The sequence below is a fragment of the Scyliorhinus canicula genome, chromosome 7, assembly GCF_902713615.1.
Source record: "Scyliorhinus canicula chromosome 7, sScyCan1.1, whole genome shotgun sequence".
NCBI classification, from domain to species: domain Eukaryota; kingdom Metazoa; phylum Chordata; class Chondrichthyes; order Carcharhiniformes; family Scyliorhinidae; genus Scyliorhinus; species Scyliorhinus canicula.
The window spans coordinates 202,750,872-202,771,307 of NC_052152.1; the positions used below are offsets into that span (position 1 = coordinate 202,750,872).

A 20,436-nucleotide genomic window follows, 5' to 3' on the forward strand; every position below is an offset into this window, starting at 1 on the left:
CAGTTCCTAGCCACCTGTATACCTAAATAACGAAAGCTCCTCTCCACCAACTTGAGCGGGAGCTTCCCCAGTCTCTCCTCCTGACCCCTAGCGTGGATTGGAAACAGCTCACTTTTCCCCACGTTCAACTTGTACCCCGAGAAGCTCCCAAAGTTCCCCAGGATCCGCATGACCTCCCCATCCCCTCTAGCGGGTCCAAAATATACAACAGCAGGTCATCTGCATCGAGGGAAACCCGGTGCCCGCGGCCCCCCGGACCCGCCGCCCCCAGTTCCTCAAAGTCCTCAGCGCTATGGCCAACGGCTCAAATGCCAGGGCAAATAGTAACAGGGATGGGGGGGGCACCCCTCGGTACAGCCTAAAATACTCCCACCTCAGCTGGTTCGTGGACACACTCGCTGCGGGGGCCTGATTATAGTAGCTTGACCCACCCAACAAATCCCTCCCCGAATCCAAACCTACCTAACACTTCCCACAGGTACTCCCACTCCACCCTGTCAAAGGCTTTCTCTGCATCCATTGGAGCCACTATTTCTGCATCCCCTCCTTCCGCGGGCATCATAATAATATACAGGAGCCGCCGTTTGCTGCCTTGACTACCTTCTCCACCTGTGTTGCCACTTTCAATGACCTGTACACCCAATCCCTCTGCCTGACAAATTCTTAAGGATTCTGCCATTTACTGTTTATTTCCCACCTGTATTAGACCTTCCAAAATGCGTTACCTCACATTTGTCCGGTAATAAACTGCATCTGCCATCTCTCCGCCCTAGTCTCTAACCGATCTATGTGCTGTTGTATCCTCTGACAGTCCTCATCGCTATCCACAGTTCCACCAACCTTTGTGTCGTCCACAAATTACTAATCAGACCAGTTACATTTTCCTCCAAATCATTTATATATACTACAAACAGCAATGGTCCCAGCACTATTCCCAGTGGAACACCTCTAGTCACAGCCCTCCATTCAAGAAAGGCAGCCTTCCATTGCTTCCCTCTGGCTTCTGTGACTGATCCATCTTGCCCGCTCACCTCTGATCCTGTGTGACTTCACCTTCGGTACCAGTCTGCCATGAGGGACACGCTTAGAAGCTGCTGTTGTCTACTCTTGAGTGACACTGGATTTGGCAATATCCCGATGTCTATTTACTTCTAACCTGATCTTCCAAGAAGTGTAATTAATGACCTGCCAAACATTCATCCTCAGATCGAATCTGTTGTGCTGAAGGAGAATATGAGAGTTATGACGGAAAACTTCTACGCAGCTATTTTTGGATATGATGAGGTGAGTGTTGAATTTCCTTCAAGTTCTCGCCCCCCGGAAAGGAGGAAAGCCTTTTTAAGATGAAGATTTGTAAGTTCTCTGCGTGCATGTGTGGCAACAGCATGTTTCTCACCTTAACATTCGAGCAGGATAATTTGAGGGCTGATACCAGGAAACACTTCCTTATACAAAGGTTAGTGGGAATGCCAGATTCTCTCTTCCAAAATGCTGCTGAGGTTAGAAGAAGCCAATTGAAAATTTCACAATGGAGATTGGCAGATTTTTGATGGGCAGGGAGGGGTATTGTGTTATGGAACCAAAGTGGGGAAATGGAGTTGAGATGCAGATCATCAGAAATCCAATTGAATAGCCTAACAGGCCTGAGAGGCTTAAAAACCTCCTGTTCCTACGTAACGTTCTGTCCAAACTCTCAACTGAAGAGGAGCCACTTAAGTGAGATAGCCGGCACAAATATTTTTTAACCAGCAAGTTAGAGCTCCTATGAGGGAGGCAAGGCAAGTGGTGGATTGGAAATGCCTGTGGCGTATCAGGTCGATAGTGGTCAAGAAGGCATACAGCATGCTTGCCTTCATCGGACGGGCTATTGAGTGCAAGAGTCGGCAGGTCATGTTACAGTTGTATTTGACTTTGGTTAGGCCACATTTGGAATACTGCGTGCAGTTCTGGTCGCCACATTACCAGAAGGATGTGGATGCTTTAGAGAGGGTGCAGAGGAGGTTCACCAGGATGTTGCCTGGTATGGAGGGTGCTAGCTATGAATAAAGGTCGAGTAGATTAGGATAGTTTCCATTGGAAAGACGGAGGTTGAGGGGGGACCTGATTGAGGTCTACAAAATTGAGAGGTATGGACAGCGTGGATAGCAACAAGCTTTTTCCAAAAGTGGGGGTGTCAATTACAAGGGGTCACGGTTTCAAGGTGAGAGGGGGAAAGTTTAAGGGAGATGTGCGTGGAAAGTTTTTTACGCAGAGGGTGGTGGGTGCCTGGAATGCTTTGCCAGCGGAGGTGGTAGAGGCGGGCACGATAGCATCATTTAAGATGCATCTAGACAGATATATGAACGGGCGGGGAACAGAGGGAAGTAGATCCTTGGAAAATAGGCGACAGGTTTAGATAAAGGATCTGGATCGGCGCAGGCTGGGAGGGCCGAAGGGCCTGTTCCTGTGCTGTAATTTTTAGACTTCATATCTAGTTTATTTAAAAATGCGAGAAAGCTTTTGGCACAGGAAGAGGCCATTTGGCCTGTCATATCTGCCCGTCCGAACCGCCCCCCCCCCCCCCCCCCCCCCCGCCACTCTGGAGGTTGAGATGCTACAGTTGCTTTTTATGTTTTATAGGATTTATTGCACAGAGCAATGGGCTGTTATAATATGGCTGGCTACAAAGTATTCACAGCATAAAAATTTACCAGCAGGTCTTTATGCTCTATGCAAACCTCCTTCAACCTTCCCTCATCTCGTCCTATCAGCACATCCCTCTAATACTTCCTCCCTCATCTGTTTCTTAATGCATCTGAACTATTCAGTGTGTAGAATTCTATATTATAACCACTCCCTGGGTAACGATGTCTCTGTTGAACTGCCTGTTGGATGTATTAATAACTATCTTGTACTGATGGCCCCTGGTTCGGTTTATGCCCTGGCGACTATGGATATTCACTCCTGATGACCTCCTCCCCCTCGCCATCTAATCTTCATGTGTGCTTTCACTGCAAAGTACTAAAATAATACAACCCCCATCAAAAAGCTCGAGTCAGAACAAACCTACATTGTGATTCTAAACCAAAATCATTTGGCATGGGTTTGTCTGATTTGGAAGTAATCTCATGAAATACCACTTATACATTTCCTTGCTTTCTTTGCACTTTTTTTATTGCTTCACTGAGCCAAGAAATGCAGAGAAAAGTTGTGGATCCTGATCCCATTCCGTGGGTCCTATTTTTGTGGCCATTGAATGTGTTTGAGGGGCGTTCTGAACTACTGCCCTGTCGGACGGCTTCACTGCACAAAATGGTATCAGTTTGGGCTTTGGGCCAGTTATTTTGTTCTATCAATGGAAATATTATGCACATGGTAATCTTTCTCAGGATTAGGATGGTGCAATGGAGCTTATACCATCTGCTGGACATCGAGTGAATTTCTCCATTTTTATATGTGGAATATATTTTTCAATTCCTCTTTTTTTCATTATTTATATGTCAGCCTTAGCTCAGTGATGGCTCTGCCTGAGTGAGACAGCTACGGCTTCATAGTCTCAGGATATCGTGTCGTGAGGTGCTTAACAGTCAATGAAGTATTTTTTCGGTGTAATGACGATGATACAGTAGTCAATGGACACACGGCAAGCCTCCAGTAACAGCCAATAGATAATGGCCAGTTAGTCTGTTTTAAGGGTTGTTTGAGGGATCGGTGTTGGCCAGAACTCCCTTGGAACTCTTGAGAAGGCAGATTGGGCTATAATTTAACGTTTCACCTCCCTCAGTGCTGCATTGGAAGTATCAAGACTAACTCTGTGCTCAACATACCCTTAAATCTACAATCTTCAGACTTGGGATTGTGTCACAGCTCATGCTTTAAATAAATGCTATTCGCAGGGCACGGTGACGCAGCGGATAGCTTTGCTGCCTCACGGCACTGAGGACCCGGGTTCGATCCCGGCCCCGGGTCACCGAAGGTGTGGAGTTTGCACATTCTCCCCGTGTCTGCGTGGGTCTCACTCCCACAACCCAAAGGCATGCAGGGTAGGTGGATCGGCCACGCTATATTGCCCCATAATTATTGGGGGGTGGGGGGGGGGGGGGGGGGGGGTCGGTGAAAGAGAATTGGGTACTCTAATTTTATTTAATTTAGAAAAGAAAGAAAAATTAATGTTATTCATGAGGCAGTATTTGAAAACTAGGGTATTCTTCGAGCCCGGTTTTCGTGCATATATCTCAAAAAGCTAACATGCAAGTTCAGCAGGTAATTGGGAAAGCAAATGGAATGTTGGTCTTTATTTCAAAGGGAATGGAGTATAAAAATAGCTAAATCCTGCTAAAACTATACAAGGCTGTAATTAGACCAGACCTGGAATACTATGAACAGTTTTGGTCCCCATATCTAAGGAAAGATATCCTGGCATTGGAGGCAGTCCAGAGAATGTTCACTAGGCTGATCCCGAGTATGGAGGGATTTTCTTATGCGAGGTTGAGTAAATTGGGCTTGTATTCATTGGAGTTTAGAAGAATGAGAGGTGACCTTATTGAGACATGTGAATTCTCAGGGGTTTTGACAGGGTCGATGCTGAGAGGATGTTTACTCTTGTGGGAGAGTCTGGGACCAGAGGGCATCATCTTGATGTCGCGAGGAATTAAGGGCTACGGGGAGAATGCTGGTAGGTGGAGTTGAAATGCCCATCAGCCATGATTGAATGGCAGAGTGGACTCGATGGGCCGAATGGCCTTACTTCCACTCCTCTGTCTTATGGTCTTATCTCAGAGTAAAGGGTCGCCAATTTAAGACAGAGAAAAGGAGGAATTTATTCTCTGAGGTTTCATGAGAATGTCACTTTAAGAAATGTTTGTCTGCTCATGTTACTGCAGTGATGTCAGAGCGTGGGTGGAGCTGAGCTCTGGCTCTGCTTTTTAGTTTCACTTTGAGAAAAGCTTGGGTGTGTCTGGGGTTTTTTGGTTTGGTTTTGGTGTTGGAGCTGAAGCCAGCCAGAGAAGGTGTAATGCCGTTCTCTCTGCCATGTAAAGACTATCTCTTCATCATTTGGTGAATTCAGAGTGATAACTGCTCTCAGTAGTGAATTTAAACCTGATGTGCTTCTGTTAAAAGGTTTTTTTAATGTCTTAAGGATGTTAAAAGGAAAGTAAGGATTACTTAGTGTTGTAGTCTTTGGGGGTTGTATTTGAATTGATGGTTGTTAAGATGTTCACTGTATGTTTGAAAAAGGTTAACTTGAGTTCATATAATAAACATTGTTTTGCTTCCATTTCTGCTGTACCATACCTGCAGAGTGGGCCGTGTGCTCCCCACACCATAATCTAGTAAAAGTCGTAGGTCAGATGAACTCCATGACACACTTTGGGGTTCTCTAAACCCTGGCCCATAACAGAGGGTTGTGAAACAGTGGAATTCTTTACCGCAGAGAGCTGTAGAGGATGGGTCGTTAAATATGTTCAAGGCTGAGATAGACAGATTTTTAATCTGTAAGGGAATCGAGGGGTCTGGGGATGAGGCAGGAAAGTGGGTTTGAGAATTATATTCAGATAAGTCGTGATATAATTGAATGGTGGAGCAGACTCGATGGGCCGAGTAATTCCCTCCATGATAATCCACCCTCTGAAACACCTATTGGAAGAATCGGTGCTTGGATGGGATACGTCCAACCAACATTCCAGCCTCGATGAATCCTACCAAAAAAACAAACCATTCATCATTCGTTTCCTTGCTGTTTGTTTAGGTAGCGATTACAACATTAAAAATGTTACGTGGGCGTCACTGGCAAAGGCCAGCATTTGTTTCCCATCTCTTAATCACCCTTGAGAGCAGTTGAGAGTTAACCACATTGCATGAAACAATTTGAGATATTTCAAAAAAAGTGATGAGATGGTTTGTAAATGCAAATATTGAGGTTCGGTAGGTTACGTGAGCTCTGATATAAATTATATTCCAGAGATGGCTGCAATACCCTATCAGCCAATAGTCATCCCTTTCTCAACTGTTCATTGGTTGAAAGAAAAAGTCGCTGAATTGTTTTCCCTGCCGTGTGTCGTCACTGAGAGACATTTCTTTTGGTTTGGTTCCTTTTCAGGGAATTCTATCAGATGACCATGTGTTAGCTGCATCTCTATGGCGGCACCTCTTCAATAAACAGTGCGAGGAACCGGGACAGTTGGAGATGATGGTGGAATATGTACGCAAACAGGTCAGCAATAATGAAACAAAATTGATCTAGTAACCTCGACTTTTTACAGAATCCGAATTTTACAGTGCTCGTGTAACTTTTATCGGGTGTTGATGAAACCACAGCTGGAATACTGTGCTCGGTTTTGGTCCCCAGATCTAAGGGAGGATATACTAGCCTCGATGGGCCAAGCGGCCTAATTCTGCTCCTATGCCTTGAGGTCTGATGGCCTTGCTGGCGATACAGCAAAGGCTCACTTAGATTGGTCGCTGCGATGAAAGGATAGTCTGTGGTTAGGGCTGAGTAAATTGGCCTGTATTCTCTGGTGTTTAGCAGAGTGAGAGGTGATCTGTTTGAAACTGTTACGATCCCCATAGACATGGATAATTTTTAAGAAGGGACGTATGTTTCCTAAGCACGACCGAAAGAATCACGTGAGATTTTACAAGTTTAAAAATAACATAAACTAAAAATTAGTTGACAAACAACTAGCAGCACGGTAGCACAGTGGTTAGCACAGTTGCTTCACAGCTCCAGGATCACAGGTTCGATTCCCAGCTTGGGTCACTTTGCGGAGTCTGCACGTTCTCCCCGTGTCTGCGTGGGTTTCCTCCGGGTGCTCCGGTTTCCTCCCACAGTCCAAAGATGTGCAGGTTAGGTGGATTGGCCATGCTAAATTGCCCCTTAGTGTCCAAAAAGGTTAGGTGGGGTTACGGGGATAGGGTGGGGGTGTGGGCTTAAATGGGGTGCTCTTTCCAAGAGCCGGTGCAGAATGGTCTCCTTCTGCACTGTAAATTCTATGAACTGATACATCAAACTAAAGAAAAGGTCTGCCCCATTACTGACACAACTGAAATACTGTACGAGCCATTTGTATGTTACACCATGCTCCCAACAGCAATATAGCCTTGAAGATTCTCTCCTACACTCCTCCTGACTTTTCAGCAGGCTCCAACCTTTCTCCCAAATTAGGACGAGTCTTCAAATGTCCCTTGTGAAAGTTGGTTTTCTCAGTCTTCGGAGTATCCCCGATCCAGCTTCCAGCATCAAGGCCTACTCAGATGACTCCTTGTTTCTTAAATCTCCCCAAGCTCCTTCTCTTTGAACAGAGAACCAGCTCCCACCAGCATTCTGCTTGGTGGTTTACACTAAATAGTCTTTTCTTCTGCTTTTCATAGCAGCAACTGTTTTGGTCTCCCTCGCCTAGTCTCTGTGCCTGTCCCCAGAAAGCCTGCCTCTCTTTTGTGTCAAGTTGTGAAAATTTGCCCTTGATTTTCAGTAGGTTTCAACCTGAGTCGCTTTCCCCATGACAACCAAATCACAGAGGCCTGTCTCAGGGCAGAGTTTAATATAATCTTGCATCCCTTTACGTAGGACATTCTATTCCACTTTAAATTAAAGGAAGCATTTTAAAAACCTGACCAGTTTCAGATTTGCAACAAAACATACAAGATTGTGAAGAGGCTTGATGGAATAGATGCTGAGAATTTGTTTCTGCTTGCTGGGGAATCCAGAACATGGAGGCACAGTCCCAGGGTAAGGGGCAATAATCCAGGACTGAAATGAGGGGAAATTTCTTCACTAAGAAGGTTGCCAATCTTTGGAATTATCTGGCCCAGATGATTGTGTGTGCTCCATCATGAAATATATTCAAAGTAGGCCGGCACGGTGGCGCAGCGGTTAGCACTGCTGCCTACGGTGCTAAAGACCTGGATTCGATCCCGGCCCCAGGTCACTGTCCGTGTGGAGTTTGCGTATTCTCCCCTTGTCTGTGTGGGTTTCACCCCCACAACCCAAAGATGTGCTGGTTGGGTGGATTGGCCACACTAAATTGCCCCTGAATTGGAAAAAAAATTATTGGGTACTCTAAATTTATTTTATATTCAGAAAGATTTTTGGTGTAGGCTATGGGGAGCAGGCAAGAAAGGCAATTGAGGCAGAAGATGAGCAAGTGATTGTATTGAACGGTGGAGGAGACACGAGAGACTGTGTGGTTTACTCCTCCTGCTTCACGGGAGGAGTTCATTCGACATATTGCTCCTGTGCAAACTTCCTGAAAGAGTTATCCGCATAGCCCCACTTCCCTGTCCTTTCCCCAAACTCGTAAACTCTTTTGTTTTCTTTTTGTTTTAATAGCCTTTATCGATTCTGCTTCAGGTAGGTCTGAACAGCCTGCTGTATATGAAAGCCAAGTTCTCGACCTCTCCTGATATTCTTTTAGTGGTAATCTTAAATTGATGCCCTCAAATTACCATTTCACGGCCAATGAACATGTCTCTTGGTTTACTTTTTATCAAAACCTCTCAGAATTATGAATTTCTTTATCCGACCTCCTCTCAACCTTCTTCACTGTGATTTTGAAGTTCATTGATGGAATATTCGCAACGCCGGTAAGGTCATCATTCATTGCCCATCGCGAGTTGCCCTTGGGAAGGTGGTGGTGAACTACCTCTATGAACATAACTGAAGAACATTAGTCAAACAGATGTTTGTTTTTTAATCCAATAGTTTCATGGTCACCATTGCTGATGCTAGTTTTTTTTAATGCTGGATTTATTTAATTCCTTAACTACCATGGTGGGATTTGAACTCGTAACTCTAAATCATGAGGCTAGGTCTCTGGTTTGCGAGCCCAACAACATAACCACTGCACTGCCATACCCCTAAACAAAAAGAGCCGCAATTTCCCTTATTACAACTAAGGCATTTCCTCCCTGATATTACCCAAGTTATTCTCTTCTCTCCCGACATGGTCTTTATCTCCTCAAGTAAGTTGTGCCTATCTGGACACTCTGTTCTAATTGCCCTAACCAATGATTTGTTCCTGTTGATTCAGCAGAGAAGAGGCCATCGCAACTGTAAGCTTTAAATTGTGACTATGCTGATCTGTGGCTTAGGATAGCCCAGTCAGCAAACGAGCAAGAGCTAAGATCTTGACACAATGCTCACTCACTGAGGTACTTCACTTGTAAGGATTGAAGTATGACATGAGCTGCCCCACAGAGCCCAACATAAATGCACTGGAGAGAACAGAAACACAGGATATTTCTGTTAGTGGCATTGTATTAGCTGTTTAACTTTTTCACCTGAGTCAGAGGATTGTGGGTTTAAGTCTCCCTCCGGGAACCTGAACATCAAAATCTAGGCTGGCATTCCAGTGCAGTACCGAAGCTGTACTGTTGGTGGTGCCGTCTTTCAGATGAAATATTAAACTGAGATGCCCTCTGCCCCCTCTGATGGATGAGAGAGATCCATTGGCTCTCTTTTGAAGTGGAACAGTGTCTTTGCCAATATTTACCTCACAATCATCATCACACAAAAGAAACACATCATCTAGTGTTACAGCCCCTGGGCACAGTCAATCCCAGACCCACTTAACCCAGAGTTGCAACACAATTGAAACTGACAAATAGTTCTTAGAAAAACACCCAGAGTCTTTGGCTCTTGGCTGCCCAATACACACAGTCACCAAATTTGTAAATTTAAACAATTTTATTAGCCATAGTAACTATAATTAAATATGATGTGGCGATGCCGGCGTTGGACTGGGGTGAGCACAGTAAGAAGTCTTACAACACCAGGTTAAAGTCCAACAGGTTTGTTTCAAATCGCTAGCTTTCGGAGCATATCTCCTTCCTCAGGTGAATCCACCTGGTGATTCACCTGAGGAAGCAGCAGTGATCTGAAAACTAGTGTTTGAAACAAACCAATTGGACTTTAATCTGGCGTTGTAAGACTTCTTACTATAATCAGCTAGGCAGCAAATACAGCTGGTTAATTATCTAATTCCTAACCCCCCTCTTTAACATATCCCCCACCCTCCTATATTATTCACTGTAGATTCATCCAGGTTTTCTGTACATTCAGAAATACAGAAGATATGCAGCTTCTCTAGAGGGAGAGGGAGAGAGATTCGCACAGCTTCTCTGAGCATCCAAGACCCGACTGTCCTTTCCTTGGTTCTCTGAAAACCATCTCACTTGTGTAGGACCCAATCAATGCCTGTTACCGGGCAGAATACTCTTTTGGCCAATTCGTTGGCCGCCAGCTAGCCAATCGAACCAACTCCCTTCGATCGCTCGGCTGCCAAATGGTCTTGGGTTCCGCTGTTCAGAAGTCGGCACGGTGTACTACTTTGTAACTTTTTGAGTTCCTCACTTCCTCTGCTCGACTTAAAGGCATATGTCCATTAAACATCCATGGATCAAAAATGATAACGGCAAAATAAAAGCAATGGAAAATAAGGGAATCCGCAACAGGGATCACACACTAGTCAATGTCAGATTGCTGTTTGTGGGAGGTTACTGTGTGCCAGTTGGCTTCTGTGTTTCCTACATGACAACAGTGATGGCACTTCAGAAGTACTTCATTGGGCGTTAAGCACTTTGGGACATTTTGAGGTTGTGAGAGCCATTTGATAAATGCAAGTCTTCCTCTCCATTCTGTTTTCAGTTTATGCTCACTGTTATCCAGTTAAATTCTGCCAGTATTTGTTAAATCATAGCACCATATAGTGACTGTATCCTTTCTACGTCCACAATATCTTCCTGATGTTGTGCTATTCCTCTGCTATTGTACTGGCATTAATTCAATATAACGGTATTCTAATAATTGACCAATTGGAATAAATCAATCTGCTATACCTTTACAGCACAAAGCAATGGATTGAGATAAATCTGGCATCACATATTTTGATTATACTAACATGATATAACTGATCATTAACACTCCATTAAACGCTGTGGAAATGTCCCCAATTAGAAAATGCTTTACCAATGAGTCTAATCACCAATGATCTAATTGCATAAACGTGGGCGAAGTGTAGTGTATTATTTAGGATATTGTGCAGTTTTTTTTTTAAATCGGTGTTCAGTCTAACTTCAAAATTGTGCTGATTTACGAAGTTTCCACAGCGTACATTTAACTGAGATCCTGCACCTTATACAATCCTGGGATGTCCAAATAGGCTTTACAATTTGAGTCGGTCACTGTTGTAATGAATGAAGCATGAGAGCAAGCTCCCGCAAACAGTGAAATAAATGACCAGGTAACCTGTGATGGTTGAGGAATAAATATTGGTGAGGAAACTGAGGATAACTGACCTCTTCTCTGAAACTGCACCACCTGAGGTTGGATAACACAAGAAAAGGGAGCAGAAATCAGCCATGTGGCCTATCGAGCCTGCTTCACAATTCCATAAGATCATTGTTGATCTTGGGCTTCAACTCCATTTTCCTGCCTGATTCTCCCTGATTCCCGGATAAATAAAATATCTGTCTGTACCAGCCTTAAATCTATTCAACGATGGAGCATCCACAACCCTCTGGGGTGGGGCATTCCGGAGATTCACTGCCCTTTGAGTGAAAAGCTTTCTCCACAGCTCAGCCCTAAGTGATTGGCCCTTTATCCTGAGGCACTGCTTTAGATTTGTGTGTGTGTCTGTCTGCCTGTCTGTGTGTGTGTCTGCCTGTCTGTGTGTGTGTCTGCCTGTCTGTGTGTGTGTCTGCCTGTCTGTGTGTGTCTGCCTGTCTGTGTGTGTCTGTCTGTCTGTGTGTGTCTGCCTGTCTGTGTGTGTCTGCCTGTCTGTGTGTCTGCCCGCCCTCCCCCGCTCTCCCTCGCTCTTGGTTTAACATCTCATCGAAAAACAACATCACCACTGACAATGTTGCATCCCCTTTTCCTGAAGTTTCTAAAGTGGCCTTCTGAGAAAGATGTGAGAGTCCTCTTCACTCACCACAACTGATTTGCACATGTGAACTGTGTAACGTTGATTAATGTGAAGTCAGAATCAAGTGGGATATTCCATTTCAACACAATCAAACATTTGCACCTGGCAGATTGCTGTTGATTCCTTCCTTGACTTTCCACATGTTCAGCTGCAGTGTTATGTCCGACTGAAACTTCAAAGAGTCCATCACACGAACCTGCCTCCCATCCATTGACTCCATCTACACCTCCCGCTGCCTGGGGAAAGCGGGCAGCATAATCAAAGACCCCTCCTACCCGAATTACTCACTCTTCCAACTTCTTCCATCGGGCAGGAGATACAAAAGTCTGAGAACATGCACAAACAGACTCAAAAACAGCTTCTTCCCCGCTGTTACCAGACTCCTAAATGGCCCTCTTATGGACTGACATCATTAACACTACACCCTGTATGCTTCACCTGATGCCGGCGTCTATATATTTACATTGTGTACCTTGTCTTGTGCTGCCCTATTATATATTTTCTTATTTTATTTTATTTTCATGTACTAAATAATCTGTTTGAGCTGCTCGCAGAAAAATGCTTTTCGCTGTACCTCGGTACACGTGACAATAATCCAATCCAATAGCCCCCTACACTGAAGAATGGTGAACCAACTGGTGCTCAGGTTTTAGCCAATGATGTGGTTACCGACATGCCTCCATCCAGTTTGGAGCTGACTTGGAATGAGCATTTCCCATTCACTATCATATCCCGGACTCTCAAACATTTTCAACCCAAGCATTGCTATTTTTCACCTTTGATTCCTGAATTTGATGCATTCTATTGTCACTGGGCTGACAAATATGAATTTGGCACGGCTGGCAAGATCAAGTCCATTTGATTTCCTACATTATCCAAGATACAAAGAATCTGTCCATTATCTCTCACTGTTGAGTGGCAGGAATAACTATTAGAATTGCTCAATAATTATACCTTTCATCAACAGTGGACCATGCTCCATTGCATTGAGGCAATGGGTACTTTAATGCAGCAAAGGGTTCTGATTTAATTCACATCAGTCTATTTTCAGACATCAAAAAGACAGTTTTATTGCAAAGAGTTTGCTTTATACTGTCTCCATGAGAGGAGCAGTGGTATACTGTCGTGAAGTAAGTTTCAGTCCGTCCAAGAGCATTGTACATTGCTGGAACAGGGTTCTGTTTGTACATTTGAGTATTGTGATGAGTTTTATCTTAATGTGACTCTGCCCCTGCTTCAGTTTATCAGCCGCTGAAACCCTCCGCGATGCCATTGTTACCTTGAGACTTGGCTCTTCCAAAGTACTCCAGGGAGGCCTCCACATTCTACCCTCTATAAACTCAATGCCATACAAAACTCTGCAGTGCTTGTACCAAATCCTGTTCACTCGTCACTCCTCTGTGCACTGATCCACATTAGCTTCTGGTCTAAAAAACGTATACTCTAATTATGTATCTCATCATAGTTTTGAACACTTGCCGCAAGTTATATTTATGAGAGGTTTAAATGCACCTGTGCTATTTGCCTCAAATACTTCTTGTAGAAAATCCCACATTTGTTGGCCTGTGCATTTCTTATTCTATTTAATAGTGGGTTTCTTGTATTTATGACCCCTAGTTTTGTTCTCCCCCACAAGTGTAAAATCTTCTCAACATCCACCCTTATCAAACCCATTCATAATCTTAAAAGACCTCTGCCAGGTCAGCCTTCTCTAGAGCGGAGAATCCCAGCCTCTTCGATCTTTACTGATGGATACATCTTCTCGGTTCTGGTGACTTCATACTGCTTCATCCGTTCTTCCACCAGTAAAAGTGGAGAAGGGGTTTGAGCAGTGGCTTCGGCTTTGATTGAAGCTCTTGTCTGTTTTTCCATTCAGATCCAGTACCTGGACTCGCTGAGTGGAGAGGACTTGCTGCTGACTGGGGAGGTGAATTGGCGACCGCTGCTGGAGGACAACCCGCAGAGTATTGTGAAGCCCATCTCCCCGGCTTACAATGATGAGGGGCTCTGAGCAAAGACCAGATGTGAAGACAGAGCCCAAAATTCCCAGATGTGCACGGCCAGGGGCGCAGAAGAGTTTGATGACAATCATACACTTGAGCAGGACATCTCAAGACCTTTATGGATCCCGTTTTGTAGTTTTTGTTTGTTTCTTCATACCCCCTCACTTTCTGTTCGGAATATAATCTTGATTTGCCTTGGCGGAAGTAGTCTCCAATTTCTGCATTTTCCAATTTCAGGTAAACTTACCGATGGGTCTAAGCCGAGGGCCGATGGGTCTTCTGTGGTGTTGTCAGGTTTACTGGTGGGGCCTTCCATAAAGGCTTTGTGTGGTGTTTGCAGCATTATGGGCACATTTGGCCAACAGAACTACACAAGCTCTGGGTATCGTAGCCGTCAGGCTTCAGAGGCAAAATACCTCGAGCATTTGCCGATGACTGCGGATAGTCCTTGGCGGATGAATTGAAATGAAGTCTGTTAATCTTTTTCCATAATATTGATAACCTAATCAGGTGGCGCAGCCTCAGTGGAACTTTGTTAATGGGCCCGAGGTTCAAATGTATTGTCGCAATCTGAGCAACAAAAACAACAATCTGAAGAGGGACAATTGACTTCCGATGCCAATAGAACAAAGAGTATTAAAACAACACACCCGTGGGTGGTCCTGTCATTTGTATTATTTCTGTGCACGTGTGTGCAACCTTAAATCCCAGGAAGAAAGTCAAAAGGGAGATGTGTGAGAGAGAAATCCATTGTTTCAGCAAGAACACAGCAGTCTTTTTACTCAACAGACTGATCAGTAATGTTTTATTTCTCATGTCGGTCCCCCTCCCCAGTCACGCGATCGATGTATGTCAATCTGTTGTACAATGGCCAGGGGGGTCTTCCCGTTCTAATCTGCCATTGAAGCAGCAGTCATTCAACAATGTCCCTAAAGTACTTCCAACGGCTGATAAACACTTTGGGATATTATAAGACATAGGAGCAGAATTAGGCCACTCGGCCCATCGAGTCTGCTCCGCCATTCAATCATGGTTGATATTTTCTCATCCCCATTCTCCCGCCTTCTCCCCATAACCCCTGATCCCCTTGAGGTCATGCAAGGTCCCACAGAAACACAAATTCTCTGAGCACAGTGGGAGGCTGTGACATGAAGATAAAGAGCCTGACGTTGAATTAAATACATATTTTGGGACCAACTGCCAAGATGTAATCGAGTACCTCAGATTACAAGTCTTTCCGACCTTGTACTTGGGGTTCACTGTGTCCAAACTCCTTGCATGCTTCACTGCATTTTAATTGCAGTCTGTTGATTGGCCTTGGATTTCACACTTGCTATTTCTTTCTTGCTGTTTCATTGGGTTTTACACTTCATAGTGCAGGAGAGGTGAATCTCCATGAACCAACAGGACAGGGTGGCCTGATGACCCGTATGAGACATTGCCACGAACCAAGGAGAAGGCGACACAGGTTCTACCCCTGACCTGTACTGAATTAGCTGCGGAATGTTTCTTTCCTGACTCGCATTCCTGTATATTTAAAAGATATGTTTTGATGCCTGTCGCATTCTTGAAATTAAAACGATTCCTGTTGAGGTTTTCATCATGCTTGCTGTTTACGTTCCCATTTTCAATTTGTTTGCAGTTTGGACCGTACCCTGTGCTAATTAAAGTTGCAAAACTGCCCGTGTGTACCTGCGCCCTCCTCTCTCTCTGTCTCGACAATTCACTCCACACGGCTGCTTTTGAGAACGGAGGTGTCCAATTTGTGTTGAAAATTCAGCAGCCAGATTTGCCTTGGAAATTTCTGGAGCTCAAATTCGGAAGCACATATGCGTTTTAAATGTGAAGTGATCACTTTGTGTGCAGGTTAACCTGTTGCTGCCAACATTTGGTATCAGCTTTGGCTCAGTAGAGTGTGGAAACTCAGAAGCCCTCCAGGGACCTGAGCACTGAATCAAGGCTGACACTATCGATGCAGTACTGAGGGAGTGCCGCGCTGTCAGGGGTGCTGCCTTTCTGATGAGGTGTTTAACCATGGCCCCCCTCTCCCTTCTCGGGTAGCACAGAAAATCCCATGGCACTCTTGTCAAGAAAAGACAAGTCTCCTCTCTGACCTGGCCAATATTTGTCCCTCAAATCAACATGACTCAAAAGGATTCCTGCTCGTGATCGCAATGCCCTTTGTGACAACTTGCTGTGCGCAGTTGGCTGCTGAATTACTTGGACTGCACCATTGACTAGTTGTAAAGCACTTTGGGACGTCCTGAGAGATGCTACATAAATGCACTTCACTTCTTCTGAGCCATACAATTTACCATGTGACCAGCGAACTTTTATAATGTGAAGCTGCAGTTAAACAGAAAATGGTGGGAATACTCAGCAAGCAGGATAGCGTCTATGGAGAGAGAAACAGTTAACATTTGGGGCCAAGGCAACTAAAGGATGGAGCAATTAAAATTGGGGACATGAGAGGCCAGAATTAGAGGGTGCAGCTATCTCCGAGGGCTGTGGGGTTGGAGCTGATTGCAGAGATTTATTTATTTATTTTCTTTTTTTATATAAATTTAGAGTACCCAATACATTTTTTCCAACTAAGGGGCAATTTAGCGTAGCCAATCCACCTACCTTGCACATCTTTGGGTTGTGGGGGCGAAACCCACGCAAACACGGGGAGAATGTGCAAACTCCACACGGACAGTAACCCAGAGCCGGGATCGAGCCTGTGACCTTGGTGCTGTGAGGCAGCAGAGCTAACCACTGTGCCACCGTGCTGCCCCTCCCAGATTGCAGAGATGGGAAGGGGTGAGGCCATGGAGGCATTTAAAAGCAAGGGTGAGAATTTAAAAATCAAGATGTTCCTTGACTGGGATTCAGTGTATGTCAGTGAGCACAGGGATGACAGGAGAAAAGGGGACTTGTGTGTTAAGACAAGGGCAGCACAGGTTTGGATGACCTCAAGTTCACGTAGCGTAGAATGTGTGCGATCAGCCAGGAGGACATTGGAACAGTCAAATCGAGAGGTTATGAAGGCATTGGTGAGGGTTATGATAGCAGGGGTGGAAATAGGGGCACATTCTGACGGTATGAATTTGAGGGCGGGGACTAATCCTTCCCTTTCACTGAACAGTTTTAAGTGTAGAGTCAAGAAAAGGCCATACAGCTCTTCAAACCTTTTTCCATTCAATGCGATTGTGACTGATCTGTAACTTCATTCCATGTGTACCATTTTGATTCCTTAACTCTCATACATAACTGAAATCTGTCAATCTTAGTTTTGACATTTGCAATCGCACCCCCCCCCCCCCCCCCCCCCCGCCCCCATATCCCTCTCTCCTCCGCAACATACATACACACACATGCACACAATTCCTTTGGGGGAGAGAGTTCTAATTTTCCACCGTTCTTTGTGATGAAATGCTTCCTGAACAGCCTGACTCTAAGTTGAAGATTATCCCCCCCTCCCCATGCTCAACCATCGAGAGAAAATAGTTTTGCTCTACCTTGTCAGATCCATTTGATTAAGAGCCTCAACAACAGCTTATATTTGTAATGTCTTTTAACAATTACGTTTCCCCAAGGTGCTTCACAGGATTGTTGTAGTGAAACAAAGTATGGCTCCATGCCAACTGAACGCGATTTGATGTCATATCTCCAAAAGCTTGGTCAAAAGAATAGGCTTCAACGAACCATCTTACAAGAGGAAAGTGAGGTGGAGACCCAGAGTCGTGGAGGGAGGGTATTTAAGAGTTTGGGGCCAAGGCAACTAAAGGATGGAGCAATTAAAATTGGAGATATGAGAGGCCAGAATTAGAGGGTGCAGCTATCTCCGAGGGCTGTGGGGTTGGAGCAGATTGCAGAGATTTTATTATTTATTTTCTTTTTTAATTTAAATTTATAGAGTACCCAATTCATTTTTTCCAACCAAGGGGCAATTTAGCGTAGCCAATCCAGTTAGCCCGCACATCTTTGGGTTGTGGGGGGGGGGGGGGGGAACGCACGCAAACATGGGGAGAATGTGCAAACTCCTCATGGACAGTGACCCAGAGCCAGGATCGAGCCTGTGACCTTGGTGCTGTGAGGCAGCAGGGCTAACCCACTGTGCCACTGTGCTGCCCCTCCCAGATTGCAGAGATGGGAAGGGGTGAGGCCATGGAGGCATTTAAAAGCAAGGGTGAGAATTTAAAAATCAAGATGTTCCTTGACTGGGATTCAGTGCATGTCAGTGAGCACAGGGATGACAGGAAAAAAGGGGACTTGGTGGGTGTTTTGCATGTCATACCTGTTCGATTGTAAGAACTAACTTGCATTTCTATCACAATGAAATGTAATGAAAATTGCTTATTGTCACGAGTAGGCTTCAATGAAGTTACTGTGAAAAGCCCCTAGTCGCCACATTCCGGCGCCTGTTCGGGGGGGGGATGGTACAGGAATTGAACCGTGCTGCTGGCCTGCCTTGGTCTGCTTTCAAAGCCAGCGATTTAGCCCAGTGTGCTAAACCAGCCCCTATGGCCCCCAACCAACATCAGGGTGTCCCAAAATGCTCAAAATGCTCAAAATGCACTTGGCTAAGTCGCTGGCTTTGGAAGCAGACACAGGCAGGCCAGCAGCACGGTTCGATTCCTGTATCAGCCTCCCCTGAACAGGTGCTGGAATGTGGCGACTAGGGGCTTTTCACAGTAACTTCATTTGAAGCTTACTTGTGACAATAAGCAATTTTCATTTCATAAGTACTTTTGAAGTGTCGTCACCATTGCAACAAGTGTGCACACAGCAAGGTGTGTGTCAAAAACATGATAATTGCCAGATTTTTGTTCTTCAAAATAGTGGCCGTGAGGTCTTTTACATATACCTGGGAGGGTGGACTATCAAAGGGCCATCTGTTTAATGTCTAGGTGAAAGACAGCACTGCAACAGTGTGGTTCAGTACTCTCCTGAGCTCCTGCTGCACAATGAAACGCAATACTTTGTTCCTCGTCTGCTGTAAACTCCATCCGGCAACCTGTTTGAGAGCAAAATGATCCTCAGATCCTGTAGATTTTTAATTTTGAAAATTTAGACAGTGCAATGAATTGACCTCAGGATTCACCATTGCAAAAAGAAAGGCATTCTCCAATATGGTAGAAACCAACTCATGCTCAGAAAATGTCTGTAGGGTTCCAGATTTGTAGAAACCTGCAGCAGGGGAAAAGGGCTTTTTGTTCATCGCCCTGTAAAGTTCATCATCCTCAAGCAACGGCCCAAACGCATCTTAACAATATTAATGCAATAATCTTCCACCACCTATTCAAATAAAAATGTTCCAAATGCTTCATGAATAAAACTATGGTCCAAATCTGCCAACCCTGAGCTCCTTTCTGGATATTTTGCCACTGATTTTAACTCTTCCGATTTTTTTAAATTTCAACTTTGTTCCACTTCATAGAATTTACAGAGGAGGCCATTTGGCCCACTGAGTGTAGACCGGCCCCTGAAAGAGCCCCCTACCCAAGCCCACACCTCCACACTATCCCCGTAACCCAGAAACTCCACCTAACATTTGTACACTAAGGGCAATTTAGCGTGACCGATCCACCTAACCTGCACATCTTTGGACTGTGGGAGGAAACCCACGCTCACATGGGGAGAACGTGCAGACTCCACATAGACAGTAACCCAAGCCGGGAATCGAACCCGGATCCCTGGCGCTGCAAAGCAACAGTGCTAACCGCTGTGCTACCGTGCCGCCACAGGAATCTGAAAATGTCATTTGTCTGCATTCTATTCTTCTACTTACAGGAGTGTAAAAGGTTTTGGACTAACAAAATATCTAAAACAGGCAAATTATCTTCCTCACCGTAAGTGATGAAGTACATGATTTCTGCCAGCAGAAGGGGCTAGTGAGCTTCCATAAATCCCCAGCAGTTTTACAAAGCAACTTAAACACTGGGGGGGGGGGGGGGGGGAAGCTGATTGCGCAACAATCACACTCCCATTCGTCAGCTAACCCCTTCGGAAAAATTTATTCTGTATTTGATGCACCAGATTTAAACAACAAAGAAATGAATTCAGAAGCGGACAAAAATGTGCCTCTCGTTCCAAATTCAGTGCCTCGAGACTATCTTCAAGAGGAGGTAGTGAGGGAATTCTAGAGTTTAGGGCCAAGACGGCTACAAACATGACCACCAATGTTGGAGCAAGGAACAGTAGGCTGGACAAGAGTTAGGAGTTGGAGGAACGCAGAGAGTATCATCGAGAGGTATCATTGCTGCCCCATCTTAACCAAACTTGCAAAAAATGATAGTGAACAAGATGTGTGACTGGTCACCAGGATGGGAGGTTCGTTAACTATTGAAATGAAATGAAAATCGCTTATTGTCACAAGTAGGCTTCAGTGAAGTTACTGTGAAAAGCCCCTAGTTGCCACAGTCCAGCGCCTGTTTGGGGAGACTGTTACAGGAATTGAACCGTGCTGCTGGTCTGCTTTTCAAAGCCAGCGATTTAGCCATGTGCTAAACAGCCCCTAAGGTACAGGATGGCGTTACTTGGTAAGCTTT

At 44.9% G+C, this 20,436-nt stretch overlaps 1 protein-coding gene across 1 annotated transcript in view; it reads left to right on the plus strand.

Annotated features, from left to right (window-relative positions):
* The window catches only part of LOC119969721 (ubiquinol-cytochrome-c reductase complex assembly factor 1), a 95,107-nt gene extending 79,523 nt beyond the window's left edge, over positions 1-15,584 (plus strand). The window contains 3 exon segments of the mRNA XM_038803724.1: positions 1,207-1,284; positions 6,080-6,193; positions 13,777-15,584. Of these exon segments, the coding sequence (XP_038659652.1) occupies positions 1,207-1,284; positions 6,080-6,193; positions 13,777-13,911 (327 nt within the window). The 3' untranslated portion in view covers positions 13,912-15,584.
* Positions 15,585-20,436: the final 4,852 nt, after the last annotated feature.